Source organism: Phyllobates terribilis, unplaced genomic scaffold, assembly GCF_046119375.1.
Source record: "Phyllobates terribilis strain yellow unplaced genomic scaffold, ASM4611937v1 Scaffold_9__5_contigs__length_417890890, whole genome shotgun sequence".
NCBI classification, from domain to species: domain Eukaryota; kingdom Metazoa; phylum Chordata; class Amphibia; order Anura; family Dendrobatidae; genus Phyllobates; species Phyllobates terribilis.
Window position 1 is genome coordinate 387,252,055 of NW_027362769.1, and position 23,012 is coordinate 387,275,066.

At 44.7% G+C, this 23,012-nt stretch overlaps 1 protein-coding gene across 1 annotated transcript in view; it reads right to left on the bottom strand.

The window, feature by feature from the left end:
• LOC141161216 (uncharacterized) overlaps positions 1 to 21,887 on the bottom strand; it is a 32,446-nt gene extending 10,559 nt beyond the window's left edge. The window contains exons 1-6 of the mRNA XM_073646001.1: positions 21,678 to 21,887; positions 19,711 to 20,040; positions 14,981 to 15,274; positions 14,340 to 14,495; positions 1,510 to 1,842; positions 73 to 372 (exon numbers count right to left, since the gene is read on the bottom strand). Coding sequence (XP_073502102.1) covers positions 73 to 372; positions 1,510 to 1,842; positions 14,340 to 14,495; positions 14,981 to 15,274; positions 19,711 to 20,040; positions 21,678 to 21,726 — 1,462 coding nt within the window. The 5' untranslated portion in view covers positions 21,727 to 21,887. The remainder of the gene's footprint in view (positions 1 to 72; positions 373 to 1,509; positions 1,843 to 14,339; positions 14,496 to 14,980; positions 15,275 to 19,710; positions 20,041 to 21,677) is intronic.
• Positions 21,888 to 23,012: the final 1,125 nt, after the last annotated feature.

Below are 23,012 nucleotides of genomic sequence, written 5' to 3' on the forward strand. Positions count from 1 at the left end.
AAATCTTGGTTATTTATTGCAAGTGAATGAATGATATTTATTACTAATTTTTATTGTTAAGAATATCATTACCTGTAAATATCAGCTGGAAGTCTTTCTGGAGAGGTTCCTCTAGAGATGTATGTTGGACTCTACATGAGAAGTTCTGCTCTCTGTCCTCCTCAGTGGGTGTGATGGTCACGCTGCTGTTCACACTGTAGAGTCCATCTTGGTTCCTCAGGGGCGGACCCTCGGTAACATCACTCAGCCTCTCTGAGCCCCTGAACCATTTAATATCAATGTCCGCGGGGTAGAATCCAGTGACGGAGCAGCGCAGGACACTCTCTGCATTCACTACAGCCATCTTATCTGTGACTGTCACCTGCGGAGGAGCTGAAAGTGCAAAAGGTTAGTTTAGTTTCTCTAATATTATTAAAGGAAATCAATCATCTACAAAACTGCACATATAGTGGGAAAGTCATATTATCCCTGCAGCCGCACCGGGGCATAACAATGTCACGCAAGCCCTGGGGAACTAGGAGCTCACATCATTGGAACGGCACCGATACTGGAGGCTGTTTTTATTTTCCACGAGAGAATATAATACTTGAGAAAAGGTTGTCCCAAGTAGTGGACAACCCCTTTAAATGTCCTGACATAAAAGCTAGGGGCCATCTGAGCCCAAGAGCTCAGTCCCATCACCCAGACCCTCTCACATTTGGGCTTCAGAGCAGTTCCTGTTATTGTGCATCCCAGATATTAAGGCCTCGTTCCCACGATGAGTATTTGTCGCACTTTTAATGTTAGGGATTTTTTTTGCAGCATTTAGCTAAATTAGTTTTTTTCATTGCATTTTTGATATATTTGATACTTTCCGGTGTGTATTATTATTATTTTTATTATTAATTTTTTTTTTGGTATTTAGCTTTAATCAAACTTTATTTACAATGTTTTGTGCGTATTTTACCTGCAGATTTTCCTTATTCAAGTCTATTGAGAAAATCTGCAAATGTAAGGCGTAATTAGAGCAATGAACTTGTTGCGGATTTCACACACGCTCCGCAGGTCAGGATATGCAACGTAAAAGCAAAGCACAGCTGGCAGGAGATGTCTATAAATCCAACTTCGCTGGAACCTTAAGACGTTGCGTTTTTTTTTTTTTTTTGCGCAGCATCAAAATCTCATCATGGGCACAAAGCCTAAGGGTCAGCACTAGAAGAGGCCGCTTTTCACTAATGGTTGACACATAAGAAAATCATATAAACGTCAAGGAGGCAACGTAACAATTATATAGCGCAAATACCGAAAGATACGAGCATTTTGTTTAATGATTCCAATTGAAAACTCTGTTCTTTTTTTTTTTACATGATCTTCCAAAATTAATATTTTAATCTTGGTATTAAAATAAAATACAGAGAAAGTGATCCTGGTGTTGGTTGTTTCTTTGTTCTGTCCTTATATTAGAGCCACGGGTGACGTATTTATTTTGATAACTTTACGTAAATTTTCCAATCTAATAATTCTACTCACCGGTCACACTCAACTCCTCTGTACTCGCACTCGCCTCGACCGTCTGCTGGGAACCTTTCACTTTACAGATATATTTTATTTCGTCATCCTCTATATTGACTGGAGTGAGAGCCAGATAGGCCGTCCAAGAGTTCCCATCGTTTTTATCTACGGTTTGGAGCCTCCGATTATCACTGTTGGGTATTAGTTTCTCTGTGTCCTGCTTCTTTTCATACCACTCCACATAATGTTCACCCACCTTATAAATATATAGTGGGCACTTCAGATTGGCATTTCTATTCAGTGTCAGGTCTGGTGTTATTACGTCCCCAATCTTCAGTTCAGCCGGAACTCCTATATAAATACGGCATCTGATTACAGACATGTTCACACACACATATGAATAACTGCAATTCTTGTGTCTCACACATTTTTTACATATAGTTTATTGATCTTCCTGCTGGGTTTGGGTTTATATTCAGCTGCCAATGTGAGGAGACTGAGCTGTAGGCGGGGCCGGCATTATTGGGGGGGACCCTTCACAGCTGCAGGTCCGGTGGTCCAGTAAGTCGGTGGCCGCTTGGCCTTAAGAGTATATGCACGAAAATATATATTTTTTTCCAGGCAGATCGGCTCCAAAACCAAAAATCTAAAAAAGCACTAACAAAATGGTCAAAATAAGGCCACGGCTCCATTATCAGTATTTGGTCAGTATTCGGTCAGTGGGTGATAAATGCAGAATTGGTGACTTGTTTCTATTATACCTTTTCACTGATTGCTCCTCACCTGGTTTTGGCTCCCACTCCTGAGAAAAATACTGACCAAATACTGACCAAATACTGATAGTGGGGCCGTGACCCAATGAACATATGCATTTCTACATAAGAGCTCATACTCATTTGAGAGAAAAACAGACGAGTGCAGTCCGATAAAAAAATCGGACTGCACTCTAACCAACGTTATTCTATGAGACACCTCTCACCTGCAATTTTTGCGAAAAAAATCACAGCATGCTGCGTTATCTCGGATGAGACTCGCCAATGCAAGTCAATGGGTTTGAGACAAAAAACGGATGGCATACGTAATGTATCCGTATGCCATCCGATTTTTGCGGATACATTACTATACCGTAATATAGAGCACTGTAAATGGTCCTGTAAATGATTGCAGAATAAAGAATAATAGTTGCAGAGAAAAAAAACGCATTGCATACTGATTGTCATATGGATGCTAGGTGTGAAAAATCTCATGAAAATCGCATGACACTAGTCCGATTTTTGGGTCCAGATATCGGAACGTTTTTTTTTTTCATGCATATGGGTATGAGCCCTTTAGCTGACATATGTTCGGGCTTTTTGATGTCCATCAACAATTCCAGGTTTTGAAAGACACCAAGTGGTTAAAAAAAGTGACGGGTCCTTTCTTCAGGCGGCTTCTGCGGTGAAGACACTCCATACTTTATAATAGAAGTCAATGGTAGGGCCCAAAAGACATTCATTTTTTTTTTTTTTTACATTTTGCCAGTGTTTTGGCTTCAGAAATCGCTAGCAGGTTCTTCAATATTGAACAGAGTTAAAAAGAAAATGTCCCGAAAACACTAGTAAAAAAAGATACTGCAAAAAACACTAAAAGAAAATAAAACACAAAAAAAAATCCACTGGTGATCAAAACCATTGCAAAAGTGTTCAGGAAATAATAGAAAACTAAAAAAATGCAAGAGAAAAGCAACGTTTCCTGAAGCAATCTTCCTTTTGGAAACTTGGCAGGTTCACAAGCCTGGAAAAAACGTAGTGTGCACATACCTTACAGGCCATAAACTGCACTGACAATGCCAGCCCTGCACTAGGAGGGCAGCAGGACCTCTGGCAGCATCATGGTCACATGACCTAAGGTCCTGCACATTGCAGTCTCACAGCTCTGCCCTAACTGAGCGAAGCAGATCAGAAAGATCCGAGAAAAGCAAATACAAGGTGATCGCTCCCTGTAGGTCATGATTTACATAGTATTATTTTTTATCCTCTGAATTGACAGTCGCTTCATTTCCCTATTAATGATCCCCACAGCTTACAATAAAAATAGAATAAAAAGTGGAAGAAAAATTGTATGTGCCTCCAAATTCTACCATTGAAAACACAAAAATAACCCACAAAAAACAAGTCCTCTCACTTCTCAATCACAGGGAAAATAGAAATATTACAGCTCCCAGGTTATAGAGACACAAAGAACAGGGGTTTATAGTACAGGAGTATTAACACGGTAATATATACTACAGAATAAAGTACTGTAGTAAGTAATTTATAAAAGTTTTTCAATACGTTATTTGTACAAAAAATTTCAACTTGCCGTGCAGAATAACGAGCCACCATAAGACAAAGCTGTAAGGAAAATAAAACCTGGCAGGAATCAAAAGCAAAAAAATAATCGTCCCACCATGAAGACCAAAACTGGGGTTCAGTGTAACTTCCACACTGCCTGACCATGAGCAATATCTGACGTTACTCTATATAGTGATTTTGTGTGAAGGTTAAAAAAAAAAAAAGAAGATGGTTACTGATGACACCCTGCAATTACATAACCTCACATGTTTGAGAATAGAGAAGATGGAATATAATTACTTGTAGACTTTCATGCAACTTAGGCTATGTGCCCACGATGCAGAAATGCTCCGGATTTTTCCTGAGCGTTTCTGCATCTCCCTGGCAGAAAAAAGCGCATGTAGATTGTACATGCGGATTGTACATGCGGATTGTACATGCGGATGTAATGCACACGCCCGGGCTGAGCGGCGTGTGTGTGTGATTCCACTGGACCGTGCCGGAGAGTGAATGCCTGGAGGGGCGTAACTAGGTATTCACCCGACCAGGGTCGCACGACGGCATACGACGCCAGTGCACCAAGGAGGAACCGAGCAGAGGGACCAGGTGCTACTCCAGGACAGACCCCGGACACGGCTGTTGACCCACACAGGGGAATACAGAAACAGACTGGTTAGGCTGGCACACAGACTGGTGGGTATAGGCAGGCACGACTGGTATGCAGGCAGGCACGACTGGTATGCAGGCAGGCACGACTGGTATGCAGGCAGGGGGGTACAGGCTAGAGTGCAGTCAGGGAGGCACTAGCAGGTAGGAACACAGGCGGGATAGGACCCAGTACACACTGGGACTCAGAAACAGAACCACAGATGTGGCGGACAAACACAGCAGAGTAAGGCCGCCCAGAGTGGTGAGCGAGAGCAGGGCAAGACGAGGCCGCCTAGAGCGGTGAGCGAGAGTAGAGCAGGACGAGGCCGCCTGGAGCGGTGAGCGAGAGTAGAGCAGGACGAGGCCGCCTGGAGCGGTGAGCGAGAGTAGAGCAGGACGAGGCCGCCTGGAGCGGTGAGCGAGAGTAGAGCAGGACGAGGCCGCCTGGAGCGGTGAGCGAGAGTAGAGCAGGACGAGGCCGCCTGGAGCGGTGAGCAAGAGTAGTCAGAGCAGGGCGAGACTGCCGGAGCAGTGAGCAAAGGGTCAGAGCAGAGCGATACTGCCGGAGCAGTGAGCAAAGGGTCAGAGCGGAGCGAGACTGCCGGAGCAGTGAGCAAGGCAGAGCAGGCTAGAACCGCCGGAGCGGTGAGCAAGGCAGAGCAGGCTAGAACCGCCGGATCGGTGAGCAAGGCAGAGCAGGCTAGAACCGCCGGAGCGGTGAGCAAGGCAGAGCAGGCTAGAACCGCCGGAGCGGTGAGCAAGGCAGAGCAGGCTAGAACCGCCGGAGCGGTGAGCAAGGCAGAGCAGGCTAGAACCGCCGGAGCGGTGAGCAAGGCAGAGCAGGCTAGAACCGCCGGAGCGGTGAGCAAGGCAGAGCAGGCTAGAACCTCCGGAGCAGTGAGCAAGGCAGAGCAGGCTAGAACCGCCGGAGCAGTGAGCAAGGCAGAGCAGGCTAGAACCGCCGGAGCGGTGAGCAAGGCAGAGCAGGGGGGACAGGGCTCTGTTCACACGGAACAGACAGGAAGGGAAAGGCAGAACAAGATACCCACAGGGTACTTACAGTGAAGTAGCGAGTGGACCACAAACTCACAAACGGAAGTACAGTGACAACGAGCAGGAGTTAGGTACGAGTTCAGACTCTGCAGAAAAAGGAAAGGTACGGACATAGAGAAAGGACTGGAAATACAGCCTACAAGAAAGGCAAGCAAGCAAACACAGAAAGGGACCTGGCACATTCAGAGTGAAAGAGCACACTGAATGAAACACAATGCTCAGGGATGGGTTAATTGGAGCAGCTGGTTTAAATACCAGGTGACAGACAGCAATAGGCTGAGGACGCACAAGGGGTGTGCCTGCAGCAGGTACAAAAAGCAGGAAGTGATCGGGCGTCGCCCTTAAGCAGCAGAAACAGAGGCAAACAGACAGCATGGATGGAAGCCAGAGAGACATTCTGGATTGGAGATCAAGTGCGCGCTCTCGCACAGTGGGAGATGGACCACTATGCAAGGACGCCGCCAGGTATGTTACAGCGGATTGTACATGCGGATTTTACATGCGTTTTTTCAGCCAGGGACAAGCGTTTGCACATGCGATTTCTCATGCGGGTTGACAAGCGCTTTCCAAGCGATTTTAGCATCACTTGGAAAAGTGATTGACTACTTGGTCACGCTATATAAATCCATGCAACCGGCATGGATTTATATAGTGTGACCAAGTTAAAAGTTAAAAAAAATAATAAAATGGTAAAAAATAAAAAAAAACATTATACTCACCTTCCAATGGTCCCCGGTCTCCTTCTCCAGTCTCCCCGGTGGCTCGCGGTGGTGTAAAAGGACTTTCCATGACGTCATTTAGTCATATGACAGGTCACGCGACCTGTCATATGACTAAATGACGTCATGGAAGGTCCTTTTACATCATCGCGAGCCACCGGGGAGCCAGGACGCCCCGTACCGGGGACCATCAGAGGGTGAGTATAATGTGTTTTTTTTTATTTTAAATTCTTTTTTTTTTTACAGGTACTATGGACGGGTCTGGATGAGTCTCCTCTTCTCCAGACCCGGGTATCATCCGCACAGTGAATCCCTTAATATCCGCATGTGCACATGTAGTCATGCGGATATTAAGCGATTCAATGCAAGTCAATGGCGGCGAAAACGCTGCGATTCCGCAAAATTAATGGACATGCTGCGGATTTTCCCGCAATGATAATCTGCAGCGGAAATTTGCGCAACATGTGCACAGCAGATGCGGATTATCATTGGGGAACATTGCAGACCTTCTAGCAAGCGTTTTTTAAGCGTTTTCGCGGCAGAATTACCGCTGCGGAAATGCTTAAAAAACGCATAGTGGGCACACAGCCTTACTCTATAGGAAACATTGGGGCATCACACTGGGATCTACAGCAGTAGTACCACAATGTTTGGTGGTAATTTATCACCATGAAGGTTTGTGTATACAAAATATACAACCCCCAAAAACCTGATACTATTAGCCAAAATGAAGAAATATGGATGATATGGAGAAAATGTATTTATTGGAAACCACAGATGGCACGGTTATATTATTTACTTTCTTATATAGCGCCTTCATTTTCCGCATTACTTTACAGATCTGTTCCCATAATATAAATTCCCTATCTGGATGTTTTTGGAGTGTGGGAGGAAACTGAGAAACCAATAGAAAATCCACACAAACACGAGGAGAACATACAAATTCCTGCAGATGTTGTCCTTTGTGGAAGATCTCAGTGCTGCAAAGCAACCATGCTAACCACTGAGCCATGGTTTTGTACTATATATAGTACAATGTTAACCGCTGAGCCACCATGCTGCCCTATATATAGTACAGTGCTAACCGCTGAGCCACCTTGCTGCCCTATGCATAACCACTGAGCCACCATGCTGCCCTATACATAGTACAGTGCTAACCACTGAGCCACCTTGCTGCCCTATACATAGTACAGTGCTAGCCACTGAGCCACCATGCTGCCCTATACATAGTACAGTGCTAACCACTGAGCCACCATGCTGCCCTATACATAGTACAGTGCTAACCACTGAGCCATCATGCTGTCCTATACATAGTAGAGTGCTAACCATTGAGCCACCATGCTGCTCTATACATACAGTGGTGGCCAAAAGTATTGGCACCCCTGCAATTCTGTCAGATAATACTCCGTTTCTTCCTGAAAATGATTGCAATCACAAATTCTTTGGTATTATTCTCTTCATTTAATTTGTCTTCAATGAAAAAAACACAAAAAGAATTGTCCTAAAGCCAAATTGGATATAATTCCACACCAAACCTAAAAAAGGGGGTGGAAAAAAGTATTGGCACCCTTTGAAAAATCATGTGATGCTTCTCTAATTCGTGTAATTAACAGCACCTGTAACTTACCTGTGGCACCTAACAGGTGTTGGCAATAACTAAATCACACTTGCAGCCAGTTAACATGGATTAAAGTTGCCTCAACCTCTGTCCTGTGTCCTTGTGTGTACCACATTGAGCATGGAGAATAGAAAGAAGACCAAAGAACTGTCTGAGGACTTGAGAAACCAAATTGTGAAGAAGCATGAGCAATCTCAAGGCTACAAGTCCATCTCCAAAGACCTGAATGTTCCTGTGTCTTCCGAGCGCAGTGTCACCAAGAAGTGTAAAGCCCATGGCACTGTGGCTAACCTCCCTAGATGTGGATGGAAAAGAAAAATTGACGAGAGATTTCAACGCAAGATTGTGCGGATGGTGGACAAAGAACCTCGACTAACATCCAAACAAGTTCAAGCTGCCCTGCAGTCCGAGGGTACAACAGTGTCAACCCGTACTATCCGACGGCGTCTGAATGAAAAGGGACTGTATGGTAGAATACCCAGGAAGACCCCACTTCTTACCCCGAGACATAAAAAAGCCAGGCTGGAGTTTTCCAAAACTTACCTGAGAAAGCCTAACACGTTTTGGAAGAATGTTCTCTGGTCAGATGAGACAAAAGAAGAGCTTTTTGGGAAAAAGCATCAACATAGAGTGTACAGGGAAAAAAAAGAGGCATTCAAAGAAAAGAACACGGTCCCTACAGTCAAACATGGCGGAGGTTCCCTGATGTTTTGGGGTTGCTTTGCTGCCTCTGGCACTGGACTGCTTGACCGTGTGCATGGCATTATGAAGTCTGAAGACTACCAACAAATTTTGCCGCATAATGTAGGGCCCAGTGTGAGAAAGCTGGGTCTCCCTCAGAGGTCATGGGTCTTCCAGCAGGACAATGACCTAAAACACACTTCCAAAAGCACTATAAAAAGGTTTGAGAGAAAGCACTGGAGACTTCTAAGGTGGCCAGCAATGAGTCCAGACCTGAATCCCATAGAACACCTGTGGAGAGATCTCAAAATGGCAGTTTGGAGAAGGCACCCTTCAAATATCAGGGACCTGGAGCAGTTTGCCAAAGAAGAATGGTCTGCAATTCCAGCAGAGCATTGTAAGAAACTCATTGATGGTTACCGGAAGCGGTTGTTCGCAGTTATTTTGGATAAAGGTTGTGCAACCTAGGATTAGGCTGAGGGTGCCAATACTTTTGTCTGGCCCTTTTTTGGAGTTTTGTGTGAAATGATCAATGATTTGATTTTTGCTTCATTCTCTTTTGTGTTTTTTCCTTGCAAGCAAATTAAATGAAGAGAATAAGACCAAAGAATTTGTGATTGCAATCATTTTCAGGAAGAAACTGAGTATTATCTGACAGAATTGCAGGGGTGCCAATACTTTTGGCCACCACTGTAGTACAGTGCTAGCCACTGAGCCACTATGCAGCTCTATGCATAGTACAGTGCAAACCACTGAGCCACCATGCTTCCCTATACATAATACAGTGCTAACCACTGAGCCACCATGCTGCCTTATGCATAGTACAGTGCTAACCATTGAGCCACCGTGCTGCCCTATACATACTGCAGTGCTAACCACTGAGCCACCGTGCTGCCCTATACATAGTGCTGTGCTAACCACTGAGCCAATGTGCGTCCCTATACATAGTGCAGTGCTAACCACTGAGCCACTATGCTGCCCTTTACATAGTACAGTGCTAACCACTGAGCCACCGTGCTGCCCTATACATAGTATAGTGCTAACCACTGAGCCAATGTGCTGCTCTATACACAGTACAGTACTAACCACTGAGCCACCGTGCTGCAGTATACACAGTGCAGTGCTAACCAGTGAACCACTGTGTTGCCCTATATGTAGTGCTGTGCTAACCAGTGAGCCATTGTGCTGCCCTATACATAGTGCAGTGCTAACCACTGAGCCACCATGCTGCCCTATACATAGTACAGTGCTAACCATTGAGACACTATGCTGCCCTATACAAAGTACAGTGCTAACCACTGAGCCATCATGCTGTCCTATACATAGTAGAGTGCTAACCATTGAGCCACCGTGCTGCTCTATACATAATACAGTGCTAACCACTGAGCCACCATGGTGCCCTATACATAGTACAGTGCTAACCACTGAGCAACCGTGCTGCCCTATACATAGTGCAGTGCTAACCACTGAGCCACCATGCTTCCCTATACATAGAACAGTGGTAACCATTGGGCCACCGTGCTGCCCTATACATAGTACAGTGCTAACCACTAAGCCACTGTGCTGCTCTATACATAGTACAGTGCTAGCCACTGAGCCACTATGCAGCCCTATGCATAGTACAGTGCTAACCACTGAGCCACCGTGCTGCCCTATACATAATGCAGTGCTAACCACTGAGCCACCATGCTGCCCTATACATAGTACAGTGCTAACCATTGAGCCACCATGCTGCCCTATACATAGTGCAGTGCTGACCACTGAGCCACCGTGCTGACCTATACATAGTGCTGTGCTAACCACTGAGCCACCATGCTGCCCTATACATAGTGCAGTGCTAACCACTGAGCCACCATGCTGCCCTATACATAGTACAGTGCTAACCATTGAGACACTATGCTGCCCTATACATAGTACAGTGCTAACCACTGAGCCATCATGCTGTCATATACATAGTAGAATGCTAACCATTGAGCCACAGTGCTGCTCTATACATAATACAGTGCTAACCACTGAGCCACCATGGTGCCCTATACATAGTACAGTGCTAACCACTGAACAACCGTGCTGCCTTATACATAGTGCAGTGCTAACCACTGAGCCACCATGCTTCCCTATACATAGAACAGTGCTAACCATTGGGCCACCGTGCTGCCCTATACATAGTACAGTGCTAACCACTAAGCCACCGTGCTGCTCTATACATAGTACAGTGCTAGCCACTGAGCCACTATGCAGCCCTATGCATAGTACAGTGCTAACCACTGAGTCACCGTGCTGCCCTATACATAATGCAGTGCTAACCACTGAGCCACCATGCTGCCCTATACATAGTACAGTGCTAACTATTGAGCCACCGTGCTGCCCTATAGATAGTGCACTGCTAACCACTGAGCCACCGTGCTGACCTATACATAGTGCTGTGCTAACCACTGAGCCATTGTGCTGCCCTATACACTGTGTGCAGAGTGTAATGCACACGCCCGGGCTGAGCGGCGTGTGCGTGTGATTCCACTGGACCGTGCCGGAGAGTGAATGCCTGGAGGGGCGTAACTAGGTATTCACCCGATCCGACCAGGGTCGCACGACGGCATACGACGCCAGTGCACCAAGGAGGAACCGAGCAGAGGGACCAGGTGCTACTCCAGGACAGACCCCGGACACGGCTGTTGACCCACACAGGGGAATACAGGAACAGACTGGTTAGGCTGGCACACAGACTGGTGGGAATAGGCAGGCACGACTGGTATGCAGGCAGGCGGGTATGCAGGCAGTGGGGTACAGGCAAGCACGGCCAGAGTGCAGACAGGAAGGCACTAGCAGGTAGGAACACAGGCGGGATAGGACCCAGTACACACTGGGACTCTGGAACAGAACCACAGATGTGGCGGACAAACACAGCAGAGTGAGGCCGCCCAGAGAGGTGAGCGAGAGCAGGGCAGGACGAGACCGCCTGGAGCGGTGAGCAAGGGCAGAGCAGGACGAGACCGCCTGGAGCGGTGAGCAAGAGCAGAGCAGGACGAGACCGCCTGGAGCGGTGAGCAAGAGCAGAGCAGGACGAGGCCACCTGGAGCGGTGAGCAAGAGCAGAGCAGGACGAGACCGCCTGGAGCGGTGAGCAAGAGCAGAGCAGGACGAGACCGCCTGGAGCGGTGAGCAAGAGCAAAGCAGGACGAGACCGCCTGGAGCGGTGAGCAAGAGCAAAGCAGGACGAGACCGCCTGGAGCGGTGAGCAAGAGCAGAGCAGGACGAGGCCGCCTGGAGCGGTGAGCAAGAGCAGAGCAGGACGAGACCGCCTGGAGCGGTGAGCAAGAGCAGAGCAGGACGAGACCGCCTGGAGCGGTGAGCAAGAGCAGGACGAGACCGCCTGGAGCGGTGAGCAAAGGGTCAGAGCTGAGCGAGACTGCTGGAGCAGTGAGCAAAAGGGTCAGAGCGGAGCAAGGCTGCCGGAGCAGTGAGCAAGGAGTCAGAGCAGGATGGACAGGGCTCTGTTCACACGGAACAGACAGGAAGGGAAAGGCAGAGCCAGATACCCACAGGGTACTTGCAGTGAAGTAGCGAGTGGACCACAAACTCACAAACGGGAGTACAGAGACAACAAGCAGGAGTTAGGTACGAGTTCAGACTCTGCAGAAAAAGGAAAGGAACGGACATAGAGAAAAAACAGGTAAAAGATAGGAGAGAGTTCAGACTGGAACTGAGTGTACGGAGAAGACCGACACTGCAGCGGGATACGGGAGCGGGTCTGGGAATACGGCCCCCAGAGAGGCGGGACGAACAGGCAAGGAGCGTGTTCAGACTGGCCTGGAAATACAGCCTCCAGGAAGGCGGAACGAACAGGCAAGGAACGAGTACAGACTGCAGGTTAAGGTACACAGATAGGACACAGTACAGACATGGGAACAGATACTGCAAGACAGGTAACATAGACAGGACCTGGCATGTCAGAGACAAAAGCCAACTGACAGGGCAAGATGCTCAGGCAGGGATTGATTGGAGCAGCTGGGTTAAATACCAGGTGACAGACAGCAATAGGCTGAGGACGCACAAGGGGTGTGACCCACAGCAGGTACAAAAAGCAGGAAGTGATCGGGCGCCGCCCTTAAGCAGCAGAAACAGACACAAACAGACAGCATGGAGGGAAGCCAGAGAGACATTCTGGACTGGAGATCAAGTGCGCGCTCTTGCACAGTGGGAGATGGACCACTATGCAAGGACGCCGCCAGGTATGTTACACAGAGTTATTAGGAAAATGAGTATTTTGATCACATGATACTTTTTATACATGTAGTCCTACTCCAAGCTGCATAGGCTTGAGAACCAACTACCAATTAAGTAAATCTGGTGATGTGCATCTCTGTAATGAGGAGGGGTGTTGACTAATGACATCAACACCCTATATAAGGTGTGCTTAATTATTAGGCAACTTCCTTTCCTTTGGCAAAATGGGTCAGAAGAGAGATTTGACGGGCTCTGAAAAGTCCAAAATTGTGAGATGTCTTGCAGAGGGATGCAGCAGTCTCAAAATTTCAAAACTTTTGAAGCGCGATCACCGAACAATCAAGCGTTTCATGGCAAATAGCCAACAGGGTCACAAGAAGCGTGTTGGCCAAAAAAGGCGCAAAATAACTGCCCATGAATTGAGGAAAATCAAGCGTGAAGCTGCCAAGATGCCATTCGCCACCAGTTTTGCCATATTTCAGAGCTGCAACGTTACTGGAGTATCAAAAAGCACAAGGTGTGCGATACTCAGGGGCATGGCCAAGGTAAGGAAGGCTGAAAAACCACCACCTTTGAACAAGAAACATAAGATTAAACGTCAAGAATGGGCCAAGAAATATCTTAAGACTGATTTCTCAAAGGTTTTATGGACTGATGAAATGAGAGTGACTCTTGATGGGCCAGAGGCTGGATCAGTAAAGGGCAGAGAGCTCCACTCTGACTCAGACGCCAGCAAGGTGGAGGTGGGGTACTGGTATGGGCTGGTATCATTAAAAATGAACTTGTGGGACCTTTTCGGGTTGAGGATGGAGTGAAGCTCAACTCCCAGACCTACTGCCAGTTTCTGGAAGACAACTTCTTCAAGGAGTGGTACAGGAAGAAGTCGGTATCGTTCAAGAAAAACATGATTTTCATGCAGGACTATGCTCCATCACATGCATCCAACTACTCCACAGCGTGGCTGGCCAGTAAAGGTCTAAAAGAAGAAAAAATAATGGTCCATTATAAAATGTGAGATCTACAGGGAGGGAAAACAGTACACCTCTGGGAACAGTGTCTGGGAGGCTGTGGTGGCTGCTGCACGCAATGTTGATCGAAAACAGATCAAGCAACTGACAGGATCTTTGGATGGAGGCTGCTGAGTGTCATCATAAAGAAAGGTGGCTATATTGATCACTCATGTTTTTGTTTTTGCATGTCAGAAATGTTTATTTCTAAATTTTGTGCACTGATATTGGTTTACCTGGTGAAAATAAACAAGTGAGATGGGATTATATTTGGTTTTTCTTAAGTTGCCTAATAATTCTGCACAGTAATAGTTACCTGCACAAACAGATATCCTCCTAAGATAGCCAAATCTAAAAAAAACCCACTCCAACTTCCAAAAATATTAAGCTTGGATATTTATGAGTCTTTTGGGTTGATTGAGAACATAGCTGTTGATCAATAATAAAAATAATCCTCTAAAATACAACTTGCCTAATAATTCTGCACACAGTGTACATAGTGCAGTGCTAACCACTGAGCCACCGTGCTGCCCTATACATAGTACAGTGCTAACCACTGAGCCACCGTGCAACACCTATAGATCACATACCGGCCTCTGCAATATGACGACAGTGGAGATACTCGCTTTGTTTTCTGATCTTTAAGTAGATTACTGTAAGTGATATGACCGTAGTGATCAGAAGAATCACCACAACTGCAGCAATAAGAATTATTAGATTCTCGTTCCCTGAAGTCGCACTTTTATCTGTTAAAATATAAAACAATAGACAGATCAGTTAGAAGTAAATAACGATTATATAACAAGCGCTTTATGTGCTGCACCGTACAACATGTCGGCTATAACTGGAGGCAGCGATGGGCGACATGTCTTACCCCCCATACAGAGAATAAGTCCGGACATCGTGTTAGTTCGGAATGTAATCACTAAAAGCTGTACCGAAAGTACATGTTCACACAGTGGGGTTTTCATTTATTTTTGCAAGGATTTTGTTGCAGAAAATGCACATTGTGTACAATAAAAACACTTCCAAAATTGCTTTCAATCTAAAACAACGTCGCTGTTCGTTCCGTCCAACGAGAAGCTGTAATAAACTCACAAAAAAAACCTGGGAACTTTCAAATGGGAAATGTTGAAATGAATAACTGAATCATAAAACCTTGGACATTCATTGCAGGAGATGAATTGTGTTGGTCCCCAAATCTCTTATTAGTTATTAAGAATATCATTACCTTTATATCCCAGCTGGAAGTCTTCCTGGAGAGGTTGCTTTAGAGACTCATGTTGGACTCTACATGAGAAGATCCGCTCTCTGTCCTCCTCAGTGGGTGTGATGGTCACGGTGCTGTTCACACTGTAGGTTCTGTCCGGGTTCCTCAGGGGCGGATCCTCGGTAACATCACTCAGCCTCTCTGAGCCCCTGAACCATTTAATATCAATGTCCGCGGGGTAGAATCTGGTGACGAAGCAGCGCAGGACACTCTTTTCATTCACTGTTTTACTTGTGATTGTCACCTGCGGAAGAGCTGATCATGAATGAAAAAGTTACTATATAGTGGATTTTTGTGAAATAGGAAATGTTGTAACCTACAAATGTTCTGAATGACTCATATGCTAAATTTTTCAAAATCTGGGATTCGTGGATAACACATGCTCATCTATAATTGTCGAGAGCTCATCTGTCCTTTGGCTAATGTGTAACATCATCATCGCTCTCTCACCTTCCGGTCCCTTTATCCATGTGCCCCCCATTCCTTAATATATCTTATCAGAAAAAATAGCTTTTTCTCTGCCAAAATTGATCCGTCATTATCAAAATTCTGTAAAGATTCTGTGAAATCTGTATTTAGTGAAGACAAACTTTCCCATTACTGAGACTGGAGATGGCAGCTGCTACTAAATTTTTTAGTGTGACAGCTGTCAATCATAAAAACCCATTATGAATCTACACCGCGTGCAGAATTATTGGGCAAATGTGTATTTTGATCACTTTGATACTTTTTATACATGTTGTCCTTCTCCAAGCTGCATAAGCTTGAGAGCCAACTACCAATTAAGTAAATCTGGTGATGTGCATCTCTGTAATGAGGAGGGGTGTTGACTAATGACATCAACACCCTATATAAGGTGTGCTTAATTATTAGGCAACTTCCTTTCCTTTGGCAAAATGGGTCAGAAGAGAGATTTGACGGGCTCTGAAAAGTCCAAAATTGTGAGATGTCTTACAGAGGGATGCAGCAGTCTTGAAATTTCCAAACTTTTGAAGCTTGATCACCGAACAATCAAGCGTTTCATGGCAAATAGCCAACAGGGTCGCAAGAAGCGTGTTGGCCAAAAAAGGCGCAAAATAACTGCCCATGAATTGAGGAAAATCAAGCGTGAAGCTGCCAAGATGCCATTCGCCATCAGTTTTGCCATATTTCATAGCTGCAACGTTACTGGAGTATCAAAAAGCACAGGGTGTGCGATACTCAGGGACATGGCCAAGGTAAGGAAGGCTGAAAAACGACCACCTTTGAACAAGAAACATAAGATAAAACGTCAAGAATGGGCCAAGAAATATCTTAAGACTGATTTTTCAAAGGTTTTATGGACTGATGAAATGAGAGTGACTCTTGATGGGCCAGATGGATGGGCCAGAGGCTGGATCAGTAAAGGGCAGAGAGCTCCACTCCGACTCAGACGCCAGCAAGGTGGAGGTGGGGTACTGGTATGGGCTGGTATAATTAAAGATGAACTTGTGGGACCTTTTCGGGTTGAGGATGGAGTGAAGTTCAACTCCCAGACCTACTGTCAGTTTCTGGAAGACAACTTCTTCAAGCAGTGGTACAGGAAGAAGTCGGTATCGTTCAAGAAAAACATGATTTTCATGCAGGACTATGCTCCATCACATGCATCCAACTACTCCACAGCATGGCTAACCAGTAAAGGTCTAAAAGAAGAAAAAATAATGACATGGCCCCCTTGTTCACCTGATCTGAACCCCATAGAGAACCTGTGGTCCATCATAAAATGTGAGATCTACAGGGAGGGAAAACAGTACACCTCTCGGAACAGTGTCTGAGAGGCTGTGGTGAGATCTACAGGGAGGGAAAACAGTACACCTCTCGGAACAGTGTCTGAGAGGCTGTGGTGGCGGCTGCACGCAATGTTGATTGAAAACAGATCAAGCAACTGACAGAATCTATGGATGGAAGGCCGCTGAGTGTCATCATAAAGAAAGGTGGCTATATTGATCACTAATTTTTTGGGTTTTTGTTTTTGCATGTCAGAAATGTTTATTTCTAAATTTTGTGCACTGATATTGGTTTACCTGGTGAAAATAAACAAGTGAGATGGGATTATATTTGGTTTTCATTAAGTTGCCTAATAATTCTGCACAGTAATAGTTACCTGCACAAACATATATCCTCCTAAGATAGCCAAATCTAAAAAAAAACCCACTCCAACTTCCAAAAATATTAAGCTTGGATATTTATAAGTATTTTGGGTTGATTGAGAACATAGTTGTTGATCAATAATAAAAATAATCCTCTAAAATACAACTTGCCTAATAATTCTGCACACAGTGTAGTATCGCTGTAATTTCACCGACCCGAAGAATAACGTATACCGCACGAGGAACGGCGTAAAAAATAAACTCTAGGGTTAGGGTTAGGGTTGTGCTAGGGTTAGGGTTGTGCTAGGGTTAGGGTAGAGTTAGGGTTAGGGTTGGGCTAGGGTAAGGGTTGAGCTAGGGTTAGGGTTGAGCTAGGGGTAGGGTTAGGGTTGTGCTAGGGTTAGGGTTGTGCCAGGTTTAGGGTTGTGCTAGGGTTAGGGTTGGGGTTAGGCTTGTGTTTGGGTTGGGATTTTTTCAGAAGTAAAGAAAAAAAATGACGACAATATGGCGACTAATGTTGAGCGCAAATGCTCGCTACTTGAGTTTGCATTGGGTGCTCGGGTATGCACCGAGTATAGCGGGTGCTCGAGTGACATGCTCGAGTCTCCGCCCCAAATGTTTTGCAGCTGTTATACAGCCAAAAAAACCTCGCGGGGATTGCCTGCCATGCACGAGTGATCCCGCATGTTTTTTTTTTGGTGTCTAATAACCGTGAAACATGCGGGGCGGGGACTCGTGCATGTCACTTGAGCACCCGTGATACTTGGTGCATACCCCAGTACCCGATGCAAACTCAAGTAACGAGCACTTGCGCTCAAGACCAATGACAACTTATTCAATATTATGACCTAATGTTATCAAATTCTGTGTCGTACCTCTGGGTTCAAAATGTTCACTATACCCCTTGATAAAATCCTTGAGGGGTCTAGTTTCCAAAATGGGGTCACTTGGGGGGTGTTTCCACTGTTTAGGCACATCAGGGGCTCCCCAAATGCAACATGGTGTTCGCTAATTATTCAAGCAAATTTTACATTCAAAAAGTCAATTGGCGCTCCTTCCCTTCCGAACCCTGCCGTGCGCCCAAACAGTATTTTCCCCCACATATGGGGTATCTGCTTATTCAGAAGAAATTGCACAACAAATTTCATGGTGCAATTTCTCCCATTACCAGTATGAAAATGCAAAATTGGGGGCTGAAAAACATTTTTGTTGGAAAAATGTGAAAATTTTATTTTTACGGCTCAATGTTATAAACTTCTGTGAAGCACCTGGGGGTTCAGGGTGCTCACCACACATCTAGATAAGTTCCCTGGGGAATCTAGTTTCCAAAATGGGGAGGTCCACTGTTTATGCACATCAGGGGCTCCCCAAAACCAACATGGCGTCCGCTAATTATTCAAGCAAATTTTACATTCAAAAAGTCAAATGGCACTCCTTCCCTTCCGAACCCTGCCGTGCCCCCAAACAGTGGTTTTCCGATACATATGGGGTATCAGCGGGCTCAGGAGGAATTGCACAACAAATGTTGGGGTTCATTTTTAATGATACCATCGCGAAAATAAAAAATTAGGGTCTAAAGTAACATTTTTGTGGAAAAAAATAAATGTTCATTTTTTTCTTCCACATTCCAAAAATTCCTGTGAAGCACCTGAAGAGTTAATAAACTTCTTGAATGTGGTTTTGAGTACCTTGAGGGGTGCAGTTTTTGGAATGGTGTCATTTTGGGGTATTTTCTGTCATAAAGGTCCCTCAAAGTCACTTCAAATGTGATGTGGTCCCTAAAAAAATGGCTTTGTAAATTTTGTTGTAAAAATCGCTGGTCAATTTTTAACCCTTATAGCTCCCTAACAAAAAAAAAATTTTGGTTCCAAAATTGTGCTAATGTAACATAGACATGTGGGAAATATTATTTATTAACTATTTTGTGTGACATATCTCTCTGATTTAAGGGCATGAAAATTCAAAGTTTGAAAATTGCGAAAATTTCAAAATTTTCACCAAATTTCCATTTTTTTTCACAAATAAATGCAAGTGATATGGAAGAAATTTTACCACTATCATGAAGTCCAATATGTCACGAAAAACACTCTCAGAATCAGGGGGATCCGTTGAAGCGTTCCAGAGTAATTATCTCATAAAATGACAGTGGTCAGAATTGTAAAAATTGGCCTGGTCATTAACGTGCAAACCACCCTCGGGGGTAAAGGGGTTAAACAACAGATTTGACCAGGTCTGACAAAGTGAGCGGAGCTGGGGCAAGATGGTGACATGATGACCTCCACTCATCAAATTCATGACAAATGGCGGTCTTCCTTATGCCACAAATCTTATTCCAGTCCCATGGAGGTGCATTAACCCTTTTACTCCCGGGGGATTTTTTTATTTTTGCCCTTTCCTTTTTTTTTTCCTCTGCTTCTTCCAAGAACCGTAACTTTATTATTTTTCCATTAATAATAGACATCTGACAGCTTGCGTGCAGAGTGACTGCAGACTTATTGATTTGGACCAGACAACCCCTTTAAACTGGTGAAGAAAAATTCAATAATTCATATTGTTAGAGTCCACAGAGAAGGCTTGAGTTACCTTTAACGTCCACAGTAATATCCTTCTTCTTCCTGTCCGGGCTGTAGATCACTGAGCAGGTGTACACCCCGGCATCGGACATAGAGAAGTCAGATATAGACAGATCTACTAGTCCCTGTAATGCTTTCTCTGTGTCCAATGAATATCTGGAATCGGTTGTTCTTACTTCATTATCGTAGGTCAAAATTTCTTTTCCTTGAAAAAACCAAAATGCTGCAAAAAATTTTGGATCTACTGGGGGTTTCTCTACAGTATATTCACAGGGAATCAGATTGTCTGACCCCATTGTCGCCACGTATGTTGTAGGAGCAGAGACCTCCAACGCTGCACCTGTGTGTAAAGAAGGTGGAATATACATGACCTGAGTGAACCCTACTCTGTAATTGGTTATTGTCCGTCATTGAACAATTGTGCAAAGTTTGTTGTTTGATTCCAGGGGTCATGTTTCTCCTTGTGGAGACTGACAAGCCAAGCCTGGCATGTCAAGAGTAAGGAGACTTATAAGCCGTGCGTGCTCCTCTGGGAAATTAAATATCCAAATTGTCTCTTCAGATGGGAAGAGGACTAGAACTGTAGCACCACTCTTGAACAAGTCGTGCAATATGACTTAGGATAAAAGCCAAACCACAATCTCAATTTTCAGACACAATGTTTCTGGTTGTTGCCCCTCATCAGTGCAAAGTATGAGATCTGATTTGTCTAGGTGAGAGGCTCTGGACTGGGGTCTAAGGGGTAATATTTCTCCTTGTGGTGAGTGACAAGCCAAACCTGGCATGTCAGAGTGAGGAGACTTATAATTTCTTCTCCGAAATTAAATATGCAAGGCTCGTTAAAAAGTTGATATTGACTGTTAGGATCGCTGCCTCCAATAGGTGGAGTTCTAGTCCTCTTTCTCTCTGAAGAGACAATTTGCATATTTAATTTCCCAGAGGAGCATGCATGGCTTATAAGTCTTATTATTTTCCATTTACCCATTGGACCCCTTGTTTCATTGCACAATGTAATAAAATAGCAAGTGGAGAATACAAGCTTATATGTGCGCTATGAAATTGACCTTAAAGGGGTTCTTTCGGCAAAAAGAAAACTTCTCTAGGAGTTTGAACAGGGCGTTTTTACCCCCGTTAGAATGGACCTGCAGTGCTCATGCTCGACCGCCGCTCCATCCATTGCCTATGGGGCCGTCAGTGCTGCGCTCGTCTTCTTACAGCAGCTCCAGAAGGAATGAATGGAGCAGCGGTCGAGCATGAGCACTGCGGGTCCATTCTATCGGGGGTAAAAGTGCTCCGTTCTGCCGATCGGTGCAGGTCCCAGCAATCAGAGCCCCGCTAATCTAACTCTAGAAAGACTAAACTCATAATCTTTGTACAACGCTATGGATTATGTTGGCACTATATTAACACCAGAAAATAAAGTACAAGAAATAGGCTTTTCCTCCAGATCTCAGGCAAGGCTTAGCCGTCGTGGTCTCCTGTTGCAAAAGGAAGGAACAGGGTTACCAACTTTACTTTTTCTGGACAGCTTCTCAAAAAAATCCCAGGCAGACGATATTTTTTATGGACACATTGGAAAACTATAATAACTAATTATGATTATAAATGATCTGTGTCTACGGACCATAATTCTGCTATGGAGACATCAGCTGCATTCACTGTAAAAAGATGATAATTACGGTCATAATAATCTATGAGTTTCTCCAGCTTCAAAATAATCACAAACGCAACAAATTGTTTTTAAAGGACGGCGAAAAAATATGTCCTATTTCTACGGACTGTTCATGAATTTCTGGAGGGTTAGTAATCCCATAAATTCCTTCCTACATGTAGTGTATGTACTGTTGACTTTCATTCCCTGCCCTCTGCCTCCCCCACACTGATGTGTAAGCTGAAGCCTCAGAAATCGGTGTCCTCCGACTCTTAAGGAAACAAGTCTACCTTCACACACTTAGAAGAGGGAGGAAATACACTCACCTGTTTGGTGCAGGAGGAGGAGGACGACGCATTTCTTTATGAGATCCATTTCTACCCTGGAACCCCCGAATCGTTCATCAGACGATACCTTGTGATTGTATCTACTAATCCTAAATAATTCTGGATCTCTTCTACCAGGAAATCCCTTTGTGCTTATTCTTCAGCTCCACGACTTCGAACCGCATTACTTTCACTTTCCTGTAACCTTTGAATCAGAATCTTGACGTTGTATTAGCTGATTACATATTTTTACTGGAGTCGGTTAGAACATTTTCCTGCAGTTTGACCTCAGTATCTCAGGCTGAGTTTTCGTTAGCTGTCCACCCCTATGTGTTTTTGAAGCGAACAGGGACATGTGCCCCTATTTACCGGGTTACGGGGTATTCCCATCTTATTATATCGTGGCCAAGATGGTATTACTTCCCTCAGACTTCCTGTGTGACCACTTTTTAGGTGTCTACAATCCTGGCCAAAAGTTTTGAAATTGACACAAATTTTGGTTCTCACAAATGTATATTGTGGCAATTTGCATTAACTCTTGATTATGAAGAGAGATAAGATGAATTGAAAAAAAAAAAGCAAAGTCATTCCTTGCCATAAAAATTAACTTAATCCATTGAATTTGAACCCTGCCACAAAATAACCTTCTTACATCATATCAATGATCTTCTCATTAGCTCAGGAGAAAGTGTTAACGAGGACAAGGTAGCTGATATCACTCAGTGCTGATTGAATTAGGAGACAGGTTTCTGTAAAGGGCATCTGTCACTCCCCAAACCTCAAAGTAAACCATTTAGACATTCATGTAGGGGACTTAACTCCTATAAAAATCATACTTGTACTGCAGATTTTACCTTTTGCATTTTATATTAAAAGTTGTATTACACACAGAATATAAATTAAGGGGTTTAAGGACAACCTTGGTGTGGCAAAGGGCTTGATGTGCCATTCCGAACCCTAAATTCTAATCCTTTTTGTCTCACTTTATGTTGATTGATAGCGCCTGTTTTTGGAGTGCCCCCTAATCTGAAGTCCAATCCCTGCACGCACTGACACTGCAGGGGCCGAAAACTTTTTAAAATCTTTTTCTGATTTTCTGTACATAAAGGGGACTTAAACCTGCAAACAATCTTCTGGATACTGCAGTACAACAGCCCCTGTCTGTCGGTGTAATCCGTGGGCAGCCTGCAGTTGCCAGTGGCACAACAGCGGCATCTGAATGGTTAAACAGCAGCGATTGGAGATAGCTCTGGTCGCTTCTGTTAGACATAGATGCCGGCTATGGAAGACGGCTAGCATCTGTGGAGAGAGCTCAGGTCTATACATGCTGACCGC